At 40.0% G+C, this 21371-nt stretch overlaps 1 protein-coding gene across 2 annotated transcripts in view; it reads right to left on the bottom strand.

Moving 5' to 3' along the window:
* LOC124612477 overlaps positions 1-21371 on the bottom strand; it is a 230798-nt gene that overhangs the window by 186746 nt on the left and 22681 nt on the right. For both annotated transcript variants that reach the window (XM_047140715.1, XM_047140722.1), the window contains exon 2: positions 16092-18458. In XM_047140715.1, the coding sequence (XP_046996671.1) occupies positions 16092-18315 (2224 nt within the window). In that variant the 5' untranslated portion in view covers positions 18316-18458. The remainder of the gene's footprint in view (positions 1-16091; positions 18459-21371) is intronic.

Genomic DNA, 21371 nt, shown 5'->3' with positions numbered 1-21371 from the left:
TGCAGGGGCAACAGTCTGGATCATTGACTGATCTGGCCTTGTAACACTAACCAAAATGGCCTTGCTGTGCTGGTACTGCGAACGGCTGAAAGCAAGGGGAAACTACAGCCGTAATTTTTCCTGAGGGCATGCACCTTTACTGTATGATTAAATGATGGTGGCGTCCTCTTGGGTAAAATATTTCGGATCTCCGGGTGGGGACTACTCAGGAGAATGTCGTTATCAGGAGAACGAAAACTGGTGTTTTACGGATCAGAGTGTGGAATGTCTGATCCCTTAATTGGGCAGGTAGGTTAGAAAATTTAAAAAGGGAAATGGATAGATTAAAGTTAGATATAGTGGGAATTAGTGAAGTTCGGTGGCAGGAGGAACAAGACTTTTGGTCAGGTGAATACAGGGTTATAAATACAAAATCAAATAGGGGTAATGCAGGAGTAGGTTTAATAATGAATAAAAAAAATAGGAGTACAGGTAAGCTACTACAAACAGCATAGTGAACACACTATTGTGGCCAAGATAGACATGAAGCCCACACCTACTACAGTAGTACAAGTTTATATGCCAACTAGCTCGGCAGGATGACGAAGAAATTGATGAAATGTATGATGAGATAAAAGAAATTATTCAGGTAGCGAAGGGAGACAAAAATTTAATAGTCATGGGTGACTGGAATTCGACAGTAGGAGAAGGAAGAGAAGGAAACTTAGTAGGTGAATATGGATTGGGGCTAAGAAATGGAAGAGGAAGCCGCCTGGTAGAATTTTGCACAAAGCATAACTTAATCATAGCTAACACTTGGTTCAAGAATCATGAAAGAAGGTTGTATACCTGGAAGAATCCTGGAGATACTAAAAGGTATCAGATAGATTACATAATGGTAAGACAGAGATTTAGGAACCAGGTTTTAAATTGTAAGACATTTCCAGGGGCAGATGTGGACTCTGACCACAATCTATTGGTTATGAACTGTAGATAAAAACTGAAGAAACTGCAAAAAAGTGGGAATTTCAGGAAATGGGACCTGCATAAACTGAAAGAACCAGATGTTGTACAGAGTTTCAGGAAGAGCATAAGGGAACAATTGACATGAATGGGGGAAAGAAACACAGTAGAAGAAGAATGGATAGCTTTGAGGAATGAAATAGTGAAGGCAGCAGAGGATCAAGTAGGTAAAAAGACGAGGGCTAGTAGAAATCCTTGGGTAACAGAAGAGATAATGAATTTAAGTGATGAAAGGAGAAAATACAAAAATGCAGTAAGTGAAGCAGGCAAAAAGGAATACAAACGTCTCAAAAATGAGATCGACAGGAAGTGCAAAATGGCTGAGCAGGGATGGCTAGAGGACAAATGTAAGGATGTAGAGGCTTATCTCACCAGGGGTAAGATAGATACTGCCTACAGGAAAATTAAAGAGACCTTTGGAGAAAAGAGAATCACTTGCACGAATATCAAGAGCCCAGATGGAAACCCAGTTCTAAGCAAAGAAGGGAAATTAGAAAGGTGGAAGGAGTATATAGAGGCTCTACACAGGGGCGATGTTCTTGAGGACAAAATTATGGAAATGGAAGAGGATGTGGATGAAGATGAAATGGGAGATATGATACTGCATGAAGAGTTTGACAGAGCACTGAAAGACCTGAGTGGAAACAAGGCCCTGGGAGTAGACAATATTCCATTAGAACTACTGACAGCCTTGGGAGAGCCAGTCCTGACAAAACTCTACCATCTGGTGAGCAAGATGTATGAGATAGGCGAAATTCCCTCAGACTTCAAGAAGAGTATAATAATTCCAATCCCAAAGAAAGCAGGTGTTAACAGATGTGAAAATTACCGAACTATCAATTTAATAAGTCACAGCTGCAAAATACTAACGCAAATTCTTTATAGACGAATGGAAAAATTGGTAGAAGCCGACCTCGGGGAAGATCAGTTTGGATTCCGTAGAAATGTTGGAACTCGTGAGGCAATACTGACTATGACTAATCTTAGAAGAAAGATTAAGGAAAGTCAATCCTATGTTTCTAGCATTTGTAGACTTAGAGAAACCTTTTGACAATGTTGACTGGAATACTCTCTTTCAAATTCTGAAGGTGGCAGGGGTAAAATACAGGGAGCGAAAGGCTATTTACAATTTGTACAGAAAGCAGATGGCAGTCACACCAGTCGAGGGGTATGACAGGGAAGCAGTGGTTGGGAAGGGAGTGAGACAGGGTAGTAGCCTATCCCCGATGCTATTCAATCTGTATATTGAGCAAGCAGAAAAGGAAACAAATGAGGTTTGCCGATGACATTGTAATTCTGTCAGAGACAGCAAAGGACTTGGAAGAGCAGTTGAATGGAATGGACAGTGTCTTGGAAGGAGGGTATAAGATGAACATCAACAAAAGCAAAACGAGGATAATGGAATGTAGTCGAATTAAGTCGGGTGATGCTGAGGGAATTAGATTAGGAAATGACACACTTAAAGTAGTAAAGGAGTTTTGCTATTTGGGGAGCAAAATAACTGATGATGGTCGAAGTAGAGAGGATATAAAATGTACACTGGCAATGGCAAGGAAAGCGTTTGTGAAGAAGAGAAATTTGTTAACATTGAGTATTGATTTAGTGTCAGGAAGTCGTTTCTGAAAGAATTTGTAGGGAGTGTAGCCATGTATTGGAGTGAAACATGGACGATAAATAGTTTAGACAAGAAGAGATTAGAAGCTTTCAAAATGTGGTGCTACAGAAGAATGCTGAAGATTAGATGGGTAGATCACATAACCAATGAGAAGGTATTGAATAGGATTGGGGAGAAGAGGAGTTTGTGGCACAACTTGACTAGAAAAAGGGATCGGTTGGTAGGACATTTTCTGAGGCATCAAGGGATCACCAATTTAGTACTGGAGAGCAGCATGGAGGGTAAAAATCGTAGAGGGAGACCAAGTAATGAATACACTAAGCAGATTCAGAAGGATGTAGGCTGCAGTAGGTACTGGGAGATGAAGAAGCTTGCATAGGATAGAGTAGCATGGAGAGTTGGATTAAACCAGTCTCAGGACTGAAGACCACAACAACAACAACAGGGGAACAGTTCATGATGAGAGGAAGCCTCCCTGGTACAAAGTCAATGTATAGGATTTCGTAAGGAAAAAGACTACTGTATAATAGGTGTAAAAGAAAGCACAAGCTTATAGACAGAGAGATGCTGAATGAAAAGCATTTGCCTCTCAATACAGCAATGTATGAAACCTTCAATGACTAGCATAACAAGATATTATTGACGGATCTCTCAAAATTTCAAAGAAATTCTTGTCATATGTAAAGCCTGTTAAGAGATTCCAAAGTTAAGTGTCCAGACACTCATGGGTGAGAAAGAAACTGCAACTGAGTATAACAAAACCATAAGTGGAACTGGTGAATTCCATTCTCAAACATTCGTTTACAGGACAATATCCAGGAGTATTGCCCCAATTTAATTTTCACATCACTGCACGGATGAGTGATATACACTATGTGATCAAAAGTATCTGGACACCTGGCTGAAAATGACTGATAAGCTCATGGTGCCCTCCAGCAGTAATGCTGGAATTCAATATGGTGTTCAATCAGGTACTGGAAAGTTTCTTGGGGAATGGCATCCCATTCTTCGTGGGGTGCTGCACTGAGGAGAGGTATCGATGTCGGTCGGTGAGGCCTGGCATGAAGTCGGCGTTCCAAAACATCCCAAAGGTGTTCAATAGGATTCATGTCAGGACTCTGTGCAGGCTGGTCGATTACAGGGATGTTATTGTCATGTAACCACTCCACCACAGACCATGCATTATGAACAGGTGCTTGATCGTTTTGAAAGATGTAATCACCATCCCCGAATTGCTTTTCGACAGTGGGAAGCAAGAAGGTGCTTAAAACATCAATGTAGGCCTGTGCTGTGATAGTGCCACACTTAACAACAAAGGGTGCAAGCCCCCTCCATGAAAGACACGACCGCACCATAACACCACCACCTCCGGATTTTACTGTTGGTACTACAAACGCTGGCATATGACATTCACTGGGCATTCACCATACCCACAACCTGCCAACGGATCACCACATTGTGTACCATGATTCGTCAGTCCACACAACTTTTTCACTGTTCAATCGTCTAATGTTTACACTCCTTACACAACGCGAGGTGTCATTTGGCATTTACCGACCGGCATGATAAGTGGCTTATGAGCAGCCGCTCGACCATGAAATCCAAGTTTTCCTTACCAACCACCTAATTGTCATAGTACTTGTAGTGGATCCTCATGCAGTTTGGAATTCCTGTGCAATGGTCAGGACAGATGTCTGCTTATTACACATTACAACCATCTTCAATGGTCAGCGGTCTCTGTCAGTCAACAGATGTGGTTGGCCTGTACGCTTTTGTGCTGTACATGTCCCTTCACGTTTCCACTTCACTATCACATCAGAAACAGTTGACCTAGTGATGTTTAGGATTGTGGAAATCTCACGTACAGACATATGACACAAGTGACACCCAATCACCTGACCATGTTCGAAGTCTGTGAATTCCGCAGAGTGCCCCATTCTGCTCTCTCACGAGGTCTAATAACTACTGAGGTCACTGATATGGACTACCTGGCAGTAGGTGGCAGCACAATGCCCCTAATATGAAAAACATATGTTTTTGTGGGTGTCCAGTCACTTTCGATCACATAGTGTAGGTATTAGTGTCAGTGGTGTAAAACAAACTGAAATCCCTAAAACTGAAAAGGGTTTCAGCACCTGAAGGATTCCCTATCAGATTCTATACCAAATTTGCCGCTGAGTTACCCACTATTTTAACCACAATACACTACAGATCCCACGAACAAAGGAAAACTATGCCCAGTAGTTGGAAGAAACCATAAATCACACACTTCTACAAGAAAGGTAGCAGAAGTGATCCACAAAGTTACTGCCCAATATCCTTGATGTCCATCTGTTGTAGAATCTTAGAACATGTTCTGAGCACAAACATAATGAGGTATCTCGAACAGAATGATCTCACTGCCAAACTACTGGAGTTCCAGAAACATCAATCGTGTGAAACTCAAGTCGCACTTTTCTCGCATGGTATCCTGAAAGTCATGTGTCAAGGCAGCTAGGTAGATGCTGTACTTCTTGACTTCCAAAAAGCATTTCACCCTGTACCACACCTACACTTATAATCAAAAGTTTGGCTGTATGGGTTATTAAGCAAAATTTGTGACTCGACTGAGGTTTACTTATTAGGGAGGATGCAGCATTTTATCTTGGATGGAGATTCACTGTCAGATTTATAAGTAACTTCAGTTGTGCCCCATGTAGACCCCTGCTGTTCATGATGAATGTTAATGACAAATACATATATACTCCATAAGCCTTCACACAGCTCATTGCAGATTGTATCTTGTACCACTACTAGATGTTCCCTTTCCTGTTCCTCTTGCAAATGAAGCGAGAGAAAAACAACTGTCCATGTGTCTCCATAAGAGTCCTAATTTCTCTTATCTCTTCCTCATTATCCTTAAGTGAAGTATATGTTGGCAGCAGTACAATCATTCTGAAGTTAACCACAAATACTGGTCCTTAGACTTTTTCAACAGTGACACATGAAAAAAAAAAATGTCGTCTTCCCTTCAGAGTTTCCCATTTGAATTCACAAGACTCACGTATTGATCAAAACTGCTGCTGATAACAAACCTAGCAGCAACAGTACAAACTGCTTCGATATCTTCCTTTAACCTGACCTGACAGGGATCTCAGACACACTAGCAGTATTAAAGAATTAGTCACACTAGTGTACTATGTCTCCTTTATAGATGAGCTACACTTGCATAAACTTCTCCAAATAAATAAGTCTATCATGTGCCTTACCTACTGCTGACATTACATGCTCGTTCCATTTCATATCATTCTGCAATGTTACAACCACATATCTGATCACCATTACTGTATCACGCAGCAACAACCAACATCGTATTTAAACATTACAGGGTTGTTCCTCCTACTCACCTGCATTAACTTACATTTTTCTACATTTAGATCAAGCTGCTATTAATCTCATCTTATAGGAATTCTGTCTAAATCATCCTGTATCCTCCCCACATTACAATGACACTTCCCCATATCCTACAAAGTCATCAACAAACAGCCACAGATTGTTGCTCACCCTATCCATCAGAACGTTTAGGTGTATAGAGAACAAGAGTGGTCTTATCACATTTCTCTGGGGGCACTCATGAAGTAGCCTTGTCTTTGATGAACACTTGTTATCGAGGACAACATATTGGGTTCTATTACATACGAAGTCTTCAAGCCACTCACATATCTGGGAACCTATTCCATAAGCTAGAGCCTTAATTACCAGTCTGTAGTGGGGCACAGAGTCAAACATTTTCTGGAAATCTAGGAATATGGAATCTGCCTGTTGCCCATAATGGCGTGCTGGATATCATGTGAGAAAATGGCAATCTGAGTTCCACACATTTTAATATCACTGATTTTCTTCAGTATGAGGCACAGTGTTCCATCCATTATTAGTTGACCACAATGTTATTACACCTTTGTTATTGCACTTTGGTTGGCTTCTGTGTTTGCCTGTGCACCTGAAGCCGATCAGAATGTGCTGTGCTGTTTTAACTATCGAACAACTTGCTCTTGAAGCTACTGAGACTTCCACCATGTATATGATGGTTAAAAAGCTGATGCTGTTTTTGTTCACTGTAATGTCACTGCATGTTTCTGATAACGGCCACGAAAGGCCAAGTGCAATAATATTATGGTAGGGTAGTACAGTCATACAGTAAGCTTTCATTTTATTTCTATCATTATTTCATTTGTAATGTCCCACTGTTAGAATTGGATTTTCAGTGAATAGTCTGTGCTCAAATATTTTTGATTGATTATTGTAGCATGGGGTGCAATTCATATCCTGATTAACCCTTTTGACTGCTGTTCACAAGTTTACTCTGCTGGCCCCAAGTGCTGACGATGAGTATAGATGCGCCGCTACCTGAGTGCCGATGATGAAATAAGTTGCACAGCAGACTTCCTGCCCCACGTCTCATAGTATTTCGCAATTGTGGACACTAGTTTGTCATCTGATTCTTTGTCTGTCGTGAGCCTAGGCTTCACACTATCACACTACAGTTCACTGTTCATCGGAATTTACATCTGCGTTCTTCGCATCCTAAACTTTACAAAACAAATGGCATGACGTCATGGGCGCATTGAGGGAGAAATCATGGAGATTCATACGAGGAGTGACAGTGAGAATGAACTACTTCATTTTGATGAAAGTGATAGCTCTCCTACAGAACAGGGAAGCTGTAGTCATAAACCGTCCGCATCAGCAGGGGACACTACACAGTCTCATGTTTCAACAAGAGATGCTAGTTGTTCTGAGTCTGAAGTATCAAAAATTGATAGTGAAATGCCTATGAAGAAATCACATCTTGGCAAAAAATTTGACTGGAAAGAAAATGATTTTCAGCCAGTTAATCATGCATTTGATGATAACCTATCGGGACATGTGTGTCAATCAGGGAATGAGCCAAGTGTTCTGTCAGTTTTCATGTTATTCTTTACAGAAAAACTGATGAAGTATATAGCTTATGAAATGAATCAGTTTTACTTATTCACCAATGAGGATACTCCAGAAACAGTGCATTCTCGCATATCAAAGAGGAAAGATACTGGATATTAAGAAATGTATTGTTTCATACCCCCCATGAACCATGGACCTTGCCGTTGGTGGGAGGCTTGCGTGCCTCAACGATACAGATAGCCGTACCGTAGGTGCAACCACAACGGAGGGGTATCTGTTGAGAGGCCAGACAAACGTGTGGTTCCTGAAGAGGGGCAGCAGCCTTTTCAGTAGTTGCAGGGGCAACAGTCTGGATGATTGACTGATCTGGCTTGTAAGCTAACCAAAATGGCCTTGCTGTTCTGGTACTGCGAATGGCTGAAAGCAAAGGGAAACTACAGCCGTAATTTTTCCCGAGGGCATGCAGCTTTACTGTATGGTTAAATGATGATGGCGTCCTCTTGGGTAAAATATTCTGGAGGTAAAATAGTCCCCCATTCAGATCTCCGGGCGGGGACTACTCAAGGGCACTTCGTTATCAGGAGAAAGAAAACTGGTGTTCTACGGATTGGAGCGTGTAATGTCAGATTCCTTAATCGGGCAGATAGGTTAGAAAATTTAAAAAGGGAAATGGATAGGTTAAAGTTAGATATAGTGGGAATTAGTGAAGTTCGGTGGCAGGAGGAACAAGACTTTTGGTCAGGTGAATACAGGGTTATAAATACAAAATCAAATAGGGGTAATGCAGGAGTAGGTTTAATAATGAATTAAAAAAAATAGGAGTACAGGTAAGCTACTACAAACAGCATAGTGAACACACTATTGTGGCCAAGATAGACATGAAGCCCACACCTACTACAGTAGTACAAGTTTATATGCCAACTAGCTCGGCAGGATGACGAAGAAATTGATGAAATGTATGATGAGATAAAAGAAATTATTCAGGTAGCGAAGGGAGACAAAAGTTTAATAGTCATGGGTGACTGGAATTCGACAGTAGGAGAAGGAAGAGAAGGAAACTTAGTAGGTGAATATGGATTGGGGCTAAGAAATGGAAGAGGAAGCCGCCTGGTAGAATTTTGCACAGAGCATAACTTAATCACAGCTAACACTTGGTTCAAGAATCATGAAAGAAGGTTGTATACGTGGAAGAATCCTGGAGATACTAGAAGGTTTCAGATAGATTATATAATGGTAAGATTGAGGTTTAGGTACCAGGTTTTAAATTGTAACACATTTCCAGTGGCACATGTGGACTCTGACCACAATCTATTGGTTATGAACTGTAGATAAAAACTGAAAAAACTGCAAAAAAGTGGGAATTTAAGGAGATGGGACCTGCATAAACTGAAAGAACCAGAGGTTGTACAGAGTTTCAGGGAGAGCATAAGGGAACAATTGACAGGAATGGGGGAAAGAAATACAGTAGAAGAAGAATGGGTAGCTTTGAGGAATGAAATAGTGAAGGCAGCAGAGGATCAAGTAGGTAAAAAGACGTGGGCTAGTAGAAATCCTTGGGTAACAGAAGAGATACTGAATTTAACTGATGAAAGGAGAAAATACAACAATGCAGCAAGTGAAGCAGGCAAAAAGGAATACAAACGTCTCAAAAATGAGATCGACAGGAAGTGCAAAATGGCTGAGCAGGGATGGCTAGAGGACAAATGTAAGGATGTAGAGGCTTATCTCACCAGGGGTAAGATACATACTGCCTACAGGAAAATTAAAGAGACCTTTGGAGAAAAGAGAATCACTTGCACGAATATCAAGAGCCCAGATGGAAACCCAGTTCTAAGCAAAGAAGGGAAAGTAGAAAGGTGAAAGGAGTCTATAGAGGCTCTATATAGGAGTGATGTTCTTGAGGACAAGATTATGGAAATGGAAGAGGATGTAGATGAAGATGAAATGGGAGATATGATACTGCGTGAAGAGTTTGACAGAGCACTGAAAGACCTGAGTAGAAACAAGGCCCCGGGAGTAGACAACATTCCATTAGAACTACTGACAGCCTTGGGAGAGCCAGTCCTGACAAAACTCTACCATCTGGTGAGCAAGATGTATGAGATAGGCGCAATTCCCTCAGACTTCAAGAAGAGTATAATAATTCCAATTCCAAAGAAAGCAGGTGTTAACAGATGTGACAATTACCGAACTATCAGTTTAATAAGTCACAGCTGCAAAATACTAACGCAAATTCTTTATAGACGAATGGAAAAATTGGTAGAAGCCGACCTCGGGGAAGATCAGTTTGGATTCCGTAGAAATGTTGGAACTCGTGAGGCAATACTGACCCTACGACTAATCTTAGAAGAAAGATTAAGGAAAGTCAAACCTATGTTTCTAGCATTTGTAGACTTAGAGAAAGCTTTTGACAATGTTGACTGAATTACTCTGTTTCAAATTCTGAAGGTGGCAGGGGTAAAATACAGGGAGCGAAAGGCTATTTACAATTTGTACAGAAAGCAGATGGCAGTCATACGAGTCGAGGGGTATGAAAGGGAAGCAGTGGTTGGGAAGGGAATGAGACAGGGTTGTAGCCTAACCCCGATGCTATTCAATCTGTATATTGAACAAGCAATAAAGGAAACAAAAGAAAAGTTCGGAGTAGGTATTAAAATCCATGGAGAAGAAATAAAAACTTTGAGGTTCACCGAAGACATTGTAATACTGTCAGAGACAGCAAAGGACTTGGAAGAGCAGTTGAATGGAATGGACAGTGTCTTGAAAGGAGGGTATAAGATGAACATCAACCAAAGTAAAACGAGGATAATGGAATGTAGTCGAATTAAGTCGGGTGATGCTGAGGGAATTAGATTAGGAAATGATACACTCAAAGTAGTAAAGGAGTTTTGCTATTTGGGGAGCAAAATAACTGATGATGGTCGAAGTAGAGAGGATATAAAATGTACACTGGCAATGGCAAGGAAAGCGTTTGTGAAGAAGAGAAATTTGTTAACATCGAGTATAGATTTAATTGTCAGGAAGTCGTTTCTGAAAGTATTTGTATGGAGTGTAGCCATGTATGGAAGTGAAACGTGGATGATAAATAGTTTAGACAAGAAGAGAGTAGGAGCTTTCAAAATGTGGTGCTACAGAAGAATGCTGAAGATTAGATGGGTAGATCACATAACTAATGAGGAGGTATTGAATAGAATTGGGGAGAAGAGAAGCTTGTGGCACAACTTGACTAGAAGAAAGGATCGGTTGGTAGGACATGCTCTGAGACATCGAGGGATCACCAATTTAGTATTGGAGGGCAGCGTGGAGGGTAAAAATCGTAAAGGGAGACCAAGAGATGAATACACTAAGCAGATTCAGAAGGATGTAGGCTGCAGTAGGTACTGGGAGATGAAGAAGCTTGCACAGGATAGAGTAGCATGGAGAGCTGCAGCAAACCAGTGTCAGGACTGAAAACAACAACATTGTTTCATAGCTGTTTGTCTTCTGATGTGTAGTGTGAAATAACTGAACATTAGCGAATACTAGACCAGAGATGATGTTCTAAATGCTCCAATCCTTAGTGAACATTTATCAGGAGACTATTTTTTGTTACTTGTGACAACGTTACATTTCAATGACAACTCTGCCAATACTGAAGGAGACAGATTACTCAAAATTAGGAACATTGTCAATAAAGTCTGTACAGCTTTGTGTTATGTATTTAATACACATTAGAAATTCCGAATTCATGTTTGTTATCATTCAAAGGACTCTTATCTTTCAGACAATTCATTCCATCGAAACAGAGTAGATTCAGAATAAAAACATTTGTGTTATTTGATTGTAAGACTGGCTGTGTCTTAGATTTCCTTGTTTATACAGGGACATCAACAGAAACAGAGTTCCACAATTTGGGGAAAACTGGTGATGTAGTGGCTACTTGTATAAAGTCCTACTTAGAATTGACATACCCTCTACCTCGATAATTGGTACTCAAGCCCACACTTATTTTCCTTGCTGCGTACTCATGGTTCAAACACACCTTTTCTTTTCATATAGTTCAATAATTGTCACCTTGTACCATCGTGCCGAGGAAAAACAAACTGCTTGTGGAGCTGGACATAGTCCCCAAGGATATATGCATATTTGTGTTTATATGTTTATCCATTACCGAACTATCAGTTTAATAAGTCACAGCTGCAAAATACTAACGCTAATTCTTTACAGACGAATGGAAAAATTGGTAGAAGCCGACCTCGGGGAAGATCAGCTTGGATTCCGTAGAAATGTTGGAACACGTGAGGCAATACTGACCTTACGACTTATCTTAGAAGAAAGATTAAGAAAAGGCAAACCTACGTTTCTAGCATTTGTAGACTTAGAGAAAGCTTTTGACAATGTTGAATGGAATACTCTCTTTCAAATTCTGAAGGTGGCAGGGGTAAAATACAGGGAGCGAAAGGCTATTTACAATTTGTACAGAAACCAGATGGCAGTTATAAGAGTCGAGGGGCATGAAAGGGAAGCAGTGGTTGGGAAAGGAGTGAGACAGGGTTGTAACCTATCCCCGATGTTATTCAATCTGTATATTGAGCAAGCAGTAAAGGAAACAAAAGAAAAATTCGGAGTAGGTATTAAAATTCATGGAGAAGAAGTAAAAACTTTGAGGTTCGCCGATGACATTGTAATTCTGTCAGAGACAGCAAAGGACTTGGAAGAGCAGTTGAACGGAATGGACAGTGTCTTGAAAGGAGGGTATAAGATGAACATCAACAAAAGCAAAACGAGGATAATGGAATGTAGTCAAATTAAGTCGGGTGATGCTGAGGGAATTAGATTAGGAAATGAGACACTTAAAGTAGTAAAGGAGTTTTGCTATTTAGGGAGTAAAATAACCGATGATGGTCAAAGTAGAGAGGATATAAAAAGTAGACTGGCAATGGCAAGGAAAGCGTTTCTCAAGAAGAGAAATTTGTTAACATCGAGTATAGATTTAAGTGTCAGGAAGTCGTTTCTGAAAGTATTTGTATGGAGTGTAGCCACGTATGGAAGTGAAACATGGACGATAAGTAGTTTGGACAAGAAGAGAATAGAAGCTTTCGAAATGTGGTGCTACAGAAGAATGCTGAAGATTAGGTGGGTAGATCACGTAACTAATGAGGAGGTATTGAATAGGATTGGGGAGAAGAGAAGTTTGTGGCACAACTTGACTAGAAGAAGGGATCGGTTGGTAGGACATGTTTTGAGGGATCAAGGGATCACAAATTTAGCATTGGAGGGCAGTGTGGAGGGTAAAAATCGTAGAGGGAGACCAAGAGATGAATACACTAAGCAGATTCAGAAGGATGTAGGTTGCAGTAGGTACTGGGAGATGAAGAAGCTTGCACAGGATAGGGTAGCATGGAGAGCTGCATCAAACCAGTCTCAGGACTGAAGACAACAACAACAACAACAACAACAACAACAACATGTTTATCCATTGCGAAGATCACGTGGGGAATGCCAAGAAAACTTTCCCCCTGCCATTATACTCTCCTCTGGCCTGGACCCTTCTGAAGATTGTTTCAGGGTGTTTACTTTCAGACATTTCACCCTTTACGCACCAATGGCCATGTGTCTGATGGAACACAAAAAAATGATTAATTAATTAATTAATTAATGCCACATAGTCGCCAATAATGGCAGTCATATCAAACATGTCAAAACCTACATCCGAATATCTGCAGTGATGTTTACATGTTGAATAAAGTGTGTGCACACCGTAGTTTACAACAGTAGATGAAACTCTGCTATCGACATTTTACGATGTGTTAGTGACCTGTTTGGGACATGAGCATTTGTTATAAACTACGGTGTGCACACACAATTTATTCAACATGTAAACATCACTACAGATATTCGAATTTAGGTTCTGAGATGTTTGATATGACTGCCATTATTGGTAATGATGTGGCACAGACGAATAGAGAAATTCTGCATGACTCACTGAAGTGTCGGAACATTGATGCTGTCAATGACCACCTGAATGGCTGTTTTTAGCTCAGCAATGGTTTTGGGGTTACTGCTGTACACTTTGTCTTTAATATAGCCCCACAAAAAGGAGTCGCACGTGTTCAGATCCGGAGAATATGGCTCCAATCAAGGCCCACGCCAGTGGCCTCTGTATATCCCAGAGCCAGAATGCAGTACCCAAAGTGCTCCTCCAGGACATCAAATACTTTCATGCTTCGATGGGGTTGAGCACCATATTGCATGAACCACATCTTGTCAGAATCAGGTAACTTTGGATAATGACGACGAAATCATCTTCCAATATCTTCACGTACCATTCGGTAGTCACCATGCCAACAAGGAATATTGCACCAATTATTCCATGACTGGAAATTGCACACCATAGTCACCTGTTGAGGATGAAGAGACTAATCGTGAACTGTGTATTATCAGTCCCCCAAAGTGCCAATTTTGTTTATTAACAAACTCATCCAAATGAAAGAGGGCTTCGTCACTAACCCAAATGCGCATGTACATACTAACTCCCATTATGCCCCACGGCCAACCGTGCAGTTTGAATGTCCTAACACAAACTGTTCAGAAGTCATGATGATTTTATTTAATATAGTTCAATAACTGTCACCCTGGATCTACCACCAGGACAACACATGTCAAACAGCTAGTAGTGTACAAGCATTGCTCAAAGAGCACCAGGATGAGTTTGCCATATTCCCCTGGCTACAAAACTCCCCACATTTAAACCCAACTGAGAATCTGTGGAATAAACTCGATTGGGCTGTTTATGTCATGGATCTTCAACGAAGACACTGGAGTTGGCTTGACTCCACACCTCTGTCAGTATCTTCCAGAATCTCATCAACTCCTTTGCTGTACATCTTGCAGCAGTCCGCACTGTGAGAGGTGGTTATTCAGACTTTTGACAGGTGGTCACATTCGTGTATATCCCAAGTACAAATTATCTAAGTAGTTATTATCTGCACCACATTATTACTGGTACCTTTGTTATCATCTTTCAACATATCCACTCATAACATTTTGTTCTCTGTAATAGGTGGCTTGTGAAAACGGGCAAAGCCAGAAACTACATTGCCAATAAATAAATAAATAGTACCTTTGGTGTAAACAATTAAAAATGTCTTTTCTTCAATATCCGAGAGCTGCAGGAAGCAAAATACTGAAAACCATTAGAAACAGTAGTAGGTCACATGGCCAAGTATGGTTAAGGAAATCGGCAGCAATCCTGCTGATGCTACCTGCCATTTGAATGTATCAGCAGTCACTTGTAATGCCTTATGGTAAAGGCACATAGTCAAATGTTCCTTATTGCTTCTGATTTAATGTTAAGGTTTCTCAATAGCTGCTGAAACAACTAAAAATATTTAACCAAACACAGACGATCAGTGTAGAGTTCAAGAGATTCTATGGAATCAAAGGTCTTCCCAGGCACTTCTTTTCAAATCTGTGAAAGCCAAAGAAATTTGGGAGTGATTTCTGCCCCAGATTGAAAGAATTAACTTACATGACCAGCCTATAGCTCACCTTGAGACTGAACAAAACCAAATTTGAGTTACATCCACTCATAATCAATGAAATATGTATGGAATTTATTGTATTTAGGAGCTGATGCCTTTAACTAGATCTTAAAATGCCTCAATTTGCTGTCACTCATAGGATATGTGCCTTTTTTTATAGGAAGAATATCAACCAAACGGCTTCCATTTTTCTTGCTGGCCTGTTACAGAAACTTACATTTCCATTAGCAGCATTGTACTACAAAAGAAAAATTATTACATCAACAATAAAACGTAAAGACTATACTTTTTAAGGTAATTTTCTTTCTATTGCAAAATAAGGATATGAGTTTCACATTATGCCAAGTCCTAAAATAAGTTGTACCACTGACTCATCAAGATGTTACATTCCAGATTTTGAACTAATCATGGTTAAAATATTCAAATTCAAATTTAAATGTGACGAGTTAAAAATTTTAACTGTATCAGGATTTACCGCCAATGAAAACTATTTTAGGACTTGTTATAGTATGAGAGTTAAAATATTCAAATACTTTGAATATTCTAGGGCTTTAAATAATATATTTGTAAGCTTATTTTATGATATAAGGAAAATGAATAAAAAAACAATGTGTGTGTATCTTTTACTTTACATTACTGGCATAACTTTAGTTATCATTGTGCAGTGCTGGTAATGGAAATATAAGTTCCAAAGCAAGTCTGCAAATAAAGTTCAAAGAAAAAATGCAGCTGTTATGTGGATATTTTTCCCCTGTAAAATGGATCACACAGCTCAGACCAAACTCAAGTATCCAACATGTGAAAATGCATCAAGATATGTGTCACTTAAAAGAATATCATAAAAACACCAACATTACTCCTATGATCGAGAGTGGAAGCAAAGCAGCATCCAAAATTAGGAACAATAGATCAACCTAAATGACTAGTTTATAACTGTAACATCCAGTACTCACATAGTACATGCACTGTCAACAAAAGAAAACAGAAATGTACTTCATGCAATAAAATATTTGATTGATTTTAATTCTTACCATCAGTCCAAGATCCTGATTTGCCTTTGATGTGAGTGTTAGAGGATTCCCTGGAAAATTCAACTTTCTTCTTCATGAATTTCCCAGAATATGTATGACCACTGAAATCCATCCTCCTGCTAGGCATTTCCCTCACTCTTCTGTTTGTAATAGTGTCTGTATCATCATTTGAGTTCCTTCCACTATTAACAGCCTGGTCCATTTGTTTCACAACACCAGAATCAACTTGCTCACCACATTTTGTCATATTGTGGAAGCCCTGATATTCATTGGGAACAATCTTATCTCCCACATTGTTCATGGAGGAGGTAGCAATACCAAATGGTTGCTGCAACTTACTTCTGTTATCTTCTGTGTAACATTCTGTTTGATTCTTGCTATTTTTTTCATCAATTTCAAGTATGTTGGTGAAATGTCTTGAAGTAACTCGCATTGAACCATGAGAGGGTGGCTGGTATGGTTTATCCAGTATTTGACATAATACTTCATTTTCTTTATTGCTGGACTGCACTGTCAGTCTGCCTTCACTGCTTACCGGTAGGGTTACATCGGTTTTATTACTTGCACCTGATGTATTTGTAGGGTTCGTGCTGGGTAAATGGTTCAACGATTCACTCATACTTATTAAAGTAGTATGACTAGCTAGGATATTTGCACTTGCAATACTGTTTCTCTCATCAGTTGAAACATTCTGTGTTGGTGGGTGGTTTGCATTCTCTGAATGCTGCATCATTAAGTTTTGAACACCATATTCTGAGTCTGGCACTGAGCCAATATTATCCCTAAGCATAGAAGCACACATTGATGATTCTTCTGTGGCATATTGTTTAGGAACTTCATTTCCTTTTACACATATATTTCTACTTGTAACGTGTCCTCTCTGATCAGCTGAATTAGTTAGCAGTGTCTCGTGACCTGCACTGCTTGATGGCTGCATCATTATGTTTCGAACACTATATCCTAAGTCAGGTACGGAACAAATATTATCACCTACAACGGATAATTTTTTAGATACTGACATTTTCTCTACTTCTTCTTTCTCAAGAGATTTTTTGCCTTCTGTGCATACATCACGTGCAGCAGGTAGCATTTCATCATTCACCTCTTTCCATCTGCCATTGGAATTTACAGTTCCATCATAACTTTGAGAGTCAGGTACTGAAAATTTACTGCAATTTCTATCATCAGACTGCTTTCTGCTATCAGAAAATATGGAAGACGGTCTATCACAACTGTATGACACAGGCACTGAAGAGTGATAAGAAGGTCTACCAAGTTTTAATTTTTGCTCTATTTCAGACTGTTTTTTCTCCATTTCCAAAAGTAGTTTATCAACATCAGACAATGTTAACCTTTTCGTATCATAAACAATAGAATTCACATCAGGGTGGAATAATGAAGAAGGCTTGTTCATACTGTCAAATTCTATAAAGCTGCTACCCTTTTTATTACTGTTTATATTGTTCTTTTCCAGTTTACTTTTAAGGTCATTGTTTGCCATGAGACCAGATGTAATCTCATGTTCTCGTGAAACTGCTCTTTTACTTTCAAGGAATTCATCAATTTCACTCAAGAAACTCAAGTCTTGATAAGACATTGTTCTTTGGTCATCTGGTTCTGAGAATAGAGGGTAACTATCACTGCTGTCAGATAACACAGTCCGAGCTGAATCATTTTTTGGTAAATTGTCTGCAAGTGATGTGCTGCTCTTTATTCTGTCGTCAGGAATTCTATTTCCTGCACATGAACGAATATTATCTCGTCCATGAATTGAGTTTGTGTAAGAATGTCCTAAAATATCAGGTATTAGCTGAAGCCTCTGGTGATGGGTGCTTGGAGTAGTAGGGAGCGACTGGGGCTTCTGCTTCCAAGATGTACGCAGTGCACTTCTGTTACAATCTAAACTGGTTCCAAATCTATAACCTGTTGATGTCATTGAATAGAAACTAAGAGCCACATCACCGTGCTTTATATCTGCAGAGTCGACGGCCACTGAGCAGTCAAGACTTCTGCCATTTGAAACTAGATTTTCCTTACTTTCAATTGTACACACTCTGGACTCAAGCTGATTAACATGATTAACCAGGTCTTGCACAATGTGACGACTGATGTCAGAGTCTCTTCTGATAACCGAAAATTCTGAGTCTTCAGAATCAGATGAGCGCACATTAAAAAAATCTGGAGGAATAATCAAAAGGAGATCAGTATCATCAGTGTCACTCATATCTTTTGCCGTGGATGCCTGCAATCATATTCCATGAAAAATAAAAACACTGCATTCTTCTCACTGATTAAGTTGAGAACTATTAAGCTGTAGTTCGTATTCCTCCCAATTATGTTTATAACCATGCCATACAAGAAGCACACCTGAAAAATAATTATATTCTGTAATTAGCAATGTTACCAAACTAAACACAAGCAATAAAAGTGTTATAGTATTGTCATATCGTGTATGGAATGCGAATGGTCATCAGCCACCTCTAGGATAAAAGACATACTGGCTGACAGGTACATAATACCTAGTGATGTCTAATAATATTTTGAAATTCTTGTACTTTTTCACAGCAGGTAGTCCAAACATACAGGAAATTCTAAGTCCACTTTACTAGTGATGAGTGTGCTGATACGGGAAGCGGAAGATGGAGAGAACACAGAAGTCAAGGGAAGAAAGTTGGTCAAATAATGTGCATATTCAAGACAGGGGCAGGACACAGTAACAGAGATTAATGGACTTTCCTTCGGGTGACTGATGGTGGCAGGGTGGAGGGACAGGGGAGTAACAGGGAAAAGGAAATAACTGAAAGGAGAAGGAAGGAGAGCAGAGAAAAGGAAGAAACAGGAATTAAGTGATGGGCAATCAAACCTAAAGAGAAGAAACAAACCACATAAGATAGCATTAAGCAAATATCAATGCACACTTCCAGTTTTTATAACATGTAACTACTGATATTGAAATGTCTATGCAGAAAGGTAAAAAATGAGAAAACATATACAACAATAAGTGTATTTGTGACGTAGCATATATGCAATGCACATTATAATAAAATGGTATCAATCTCACAAAAATAATAAGAACAACAGGAGTTACACATAAATTTAAAAACCACTAACTAGTAATCAAAATAGCACTTAGCAGAAAGAAACAGGGGAAAGGTTTAAGGCCATGTCTCATTACATTAAGCGGTATTTGCAAATAAGTGCCATAATTCACTTTTCAACTGAACTATAGGTTGGTTCACAAGTCGTATGAATATACCAGAATCATGCACAACACAGAAGAGCTGTTTGTCATTAATGACCTCAATGTGAATCAGATTGTAATCTCCTCCGTGAGTAAGAAACCACATTTTCCAAACCTAATTTTGGATTTAACACAGATTCTTTTTTCTTCTTAAACCAGATATGCTTTTTTAAAAAAACCATTTGCTTGTACTCTCGAAATCCGTTGTGAAATTTTGGTTTCTCTAATGCTTCATTCATTGTTATTCATGAAATTCATTAAATACAAAATGGAAGCACTATGAATTCTTAGCAGTGACCTCCATCTAATCAGGTGTTGAAGTACAGCTGTCTGAGTGTGCTGTGTGTCCTATTTGGTAGCTGTCATGCTGAAGTTAGGCAAGAAAAAAGTGTTAACAGAACAAAAAAAGACAATACTTTCCAATTCTGTACCCAAACAGATTTATTACACTGGAAGTTTCAGATTTCTGGAGAACAAACTGAACTTGTTCAAAACTGTTACGAAAAAGGGTGACAGCTCTATTTATAATTCCAAAACTTACATGTAATCTGCACATAGGCAAGCTGATAATAAAGTAAAATTTGTTTTATTTTCACTTATGCTTTACTTATTCATTCCATTTTTGTGTAAAACCACCTCATGAGATGCAGCAGAAATCATTAAATTAGCGGCATCCGGCGAGCCGTGAGGACGCACAGCAGAGCAGCAGCAGCAGCAGCAGCACTTGTGTGGTAAACTGTAAATTAATTTAGTCTGTTTTTTGTTCACGTACTTCTGCAAAGAAGTCAACTGTACGTGTGTATTTTACTGTGTAGACAAGTGGTTAGAAAATTAATCATAGTTTTTGTTTTTGCGTAAGCCTTGTGAATATCCTTGTGCAGGGCGGCTTCCTATTGTAAATTTTCCATGTAGAGAAATTTATTTCTGTTTAATAGTGTTACCTTATTCTCCTTCAGTATATTTTCAAACACAGTAGTGCCATTTGAGACCTTATATCTATTTTATACACAGTACGATATGGCTAGGGACTGTGCTTGTTGTGAGTGGACACAAGGAGAGTTGGCTGTTGTCTGTAAACATCTGGAAGCTGCATTGGCTACCGTCAGCAAGCTTCTAGCTAATGCTCGAAGTTGTGGTGACATCGGGGCACCAGTGACGAGACCTTTGGTGCCACTGGAATCCCTGGTGACACAGATGTCGCTGCAGCTTCCGATACACATCTGACTGGTCCATCCTCACTCCAGAGTGGGTGGCAGACAGTGGTGGGTTCGCATATCACTGGGCTGAAGGCGAAAGAGGTAGCAGGCCGCACAGCTGCCTCCCTACATCTCAGCAACAGGTATGAGGTGCTTCCCAGTGTTGATGATAACTCCAAACCAGCACGGGATGCCTCTCCCCGTTGGGCCAGTGGTCGATTTACCTGCCGAGTCCGGACAAGTACAAAGGGATGGTATGCTAGTCATTGGGAGCTCCAACATTAAGCGGCTGATGGAGCCCCTCTGGGAGATAGCAGGCAAGGCGGGAAAGAATTCCAGTGTGCATTCAGTATGCTTGACAGGAGGTCTCATCCATGAGCGCACTGGGTGCAACCAGCTGCATGTAGTGGCACATGTCAGCACAAGTGACGCCTGCCACTTGGCTTCTGAGGCCATCCTCATCTCCTTTCGACGGCTGGATGATTCGGTGAAGGCAACTAGCAATGCACGCGGGGTTCACGACAAGCTGTCTATTTGTAGCATTGCACCCCGAGCTGATCGCGGTCCTCTGGTTTGGAGCAGACTGTAAGGTCTAAACCAGAGGCAAAGCGGTTCTCTGATGGTATTGGATGCAAATTTCTTGACCTCCACTATAGGGTGCAGAATTTTACTGTTCCCCTTAATAGGTCAGGTGTGCACTACACACAGGAAGCAGCTACTAGGGTAACGGAATATGTGTGGAGTGCACATGGGGTCTTTTTTAGGTTAGAGGACCCCTCCCTCGGGAAAGACGATTTGCCTGTTAAATCAGCCACAGAAACCTCAGAGAATCTTGGTCCCCAC

This window comes from Schistocerca americana, chromosome 1 (genome assembly GCF_021461395.2).
Source record: "Schistocerca americana isolate TAMUIC-IGC-003095 chromosome 1, iqSchAmer2.1, whole genome shotgun sequence".
NCBI classification, from domain to species: domain Eukaryota; kingdom Metazoa; phylum Arthropoda; class Insecta; order Orthoptera; family Acrididae; genus Schistocerca; species Schistocerca americana.
Note: the sequence above shows the minus strand (reverse complement) of the source record. Positions and strands in the feature narration are given on the sequence as shown.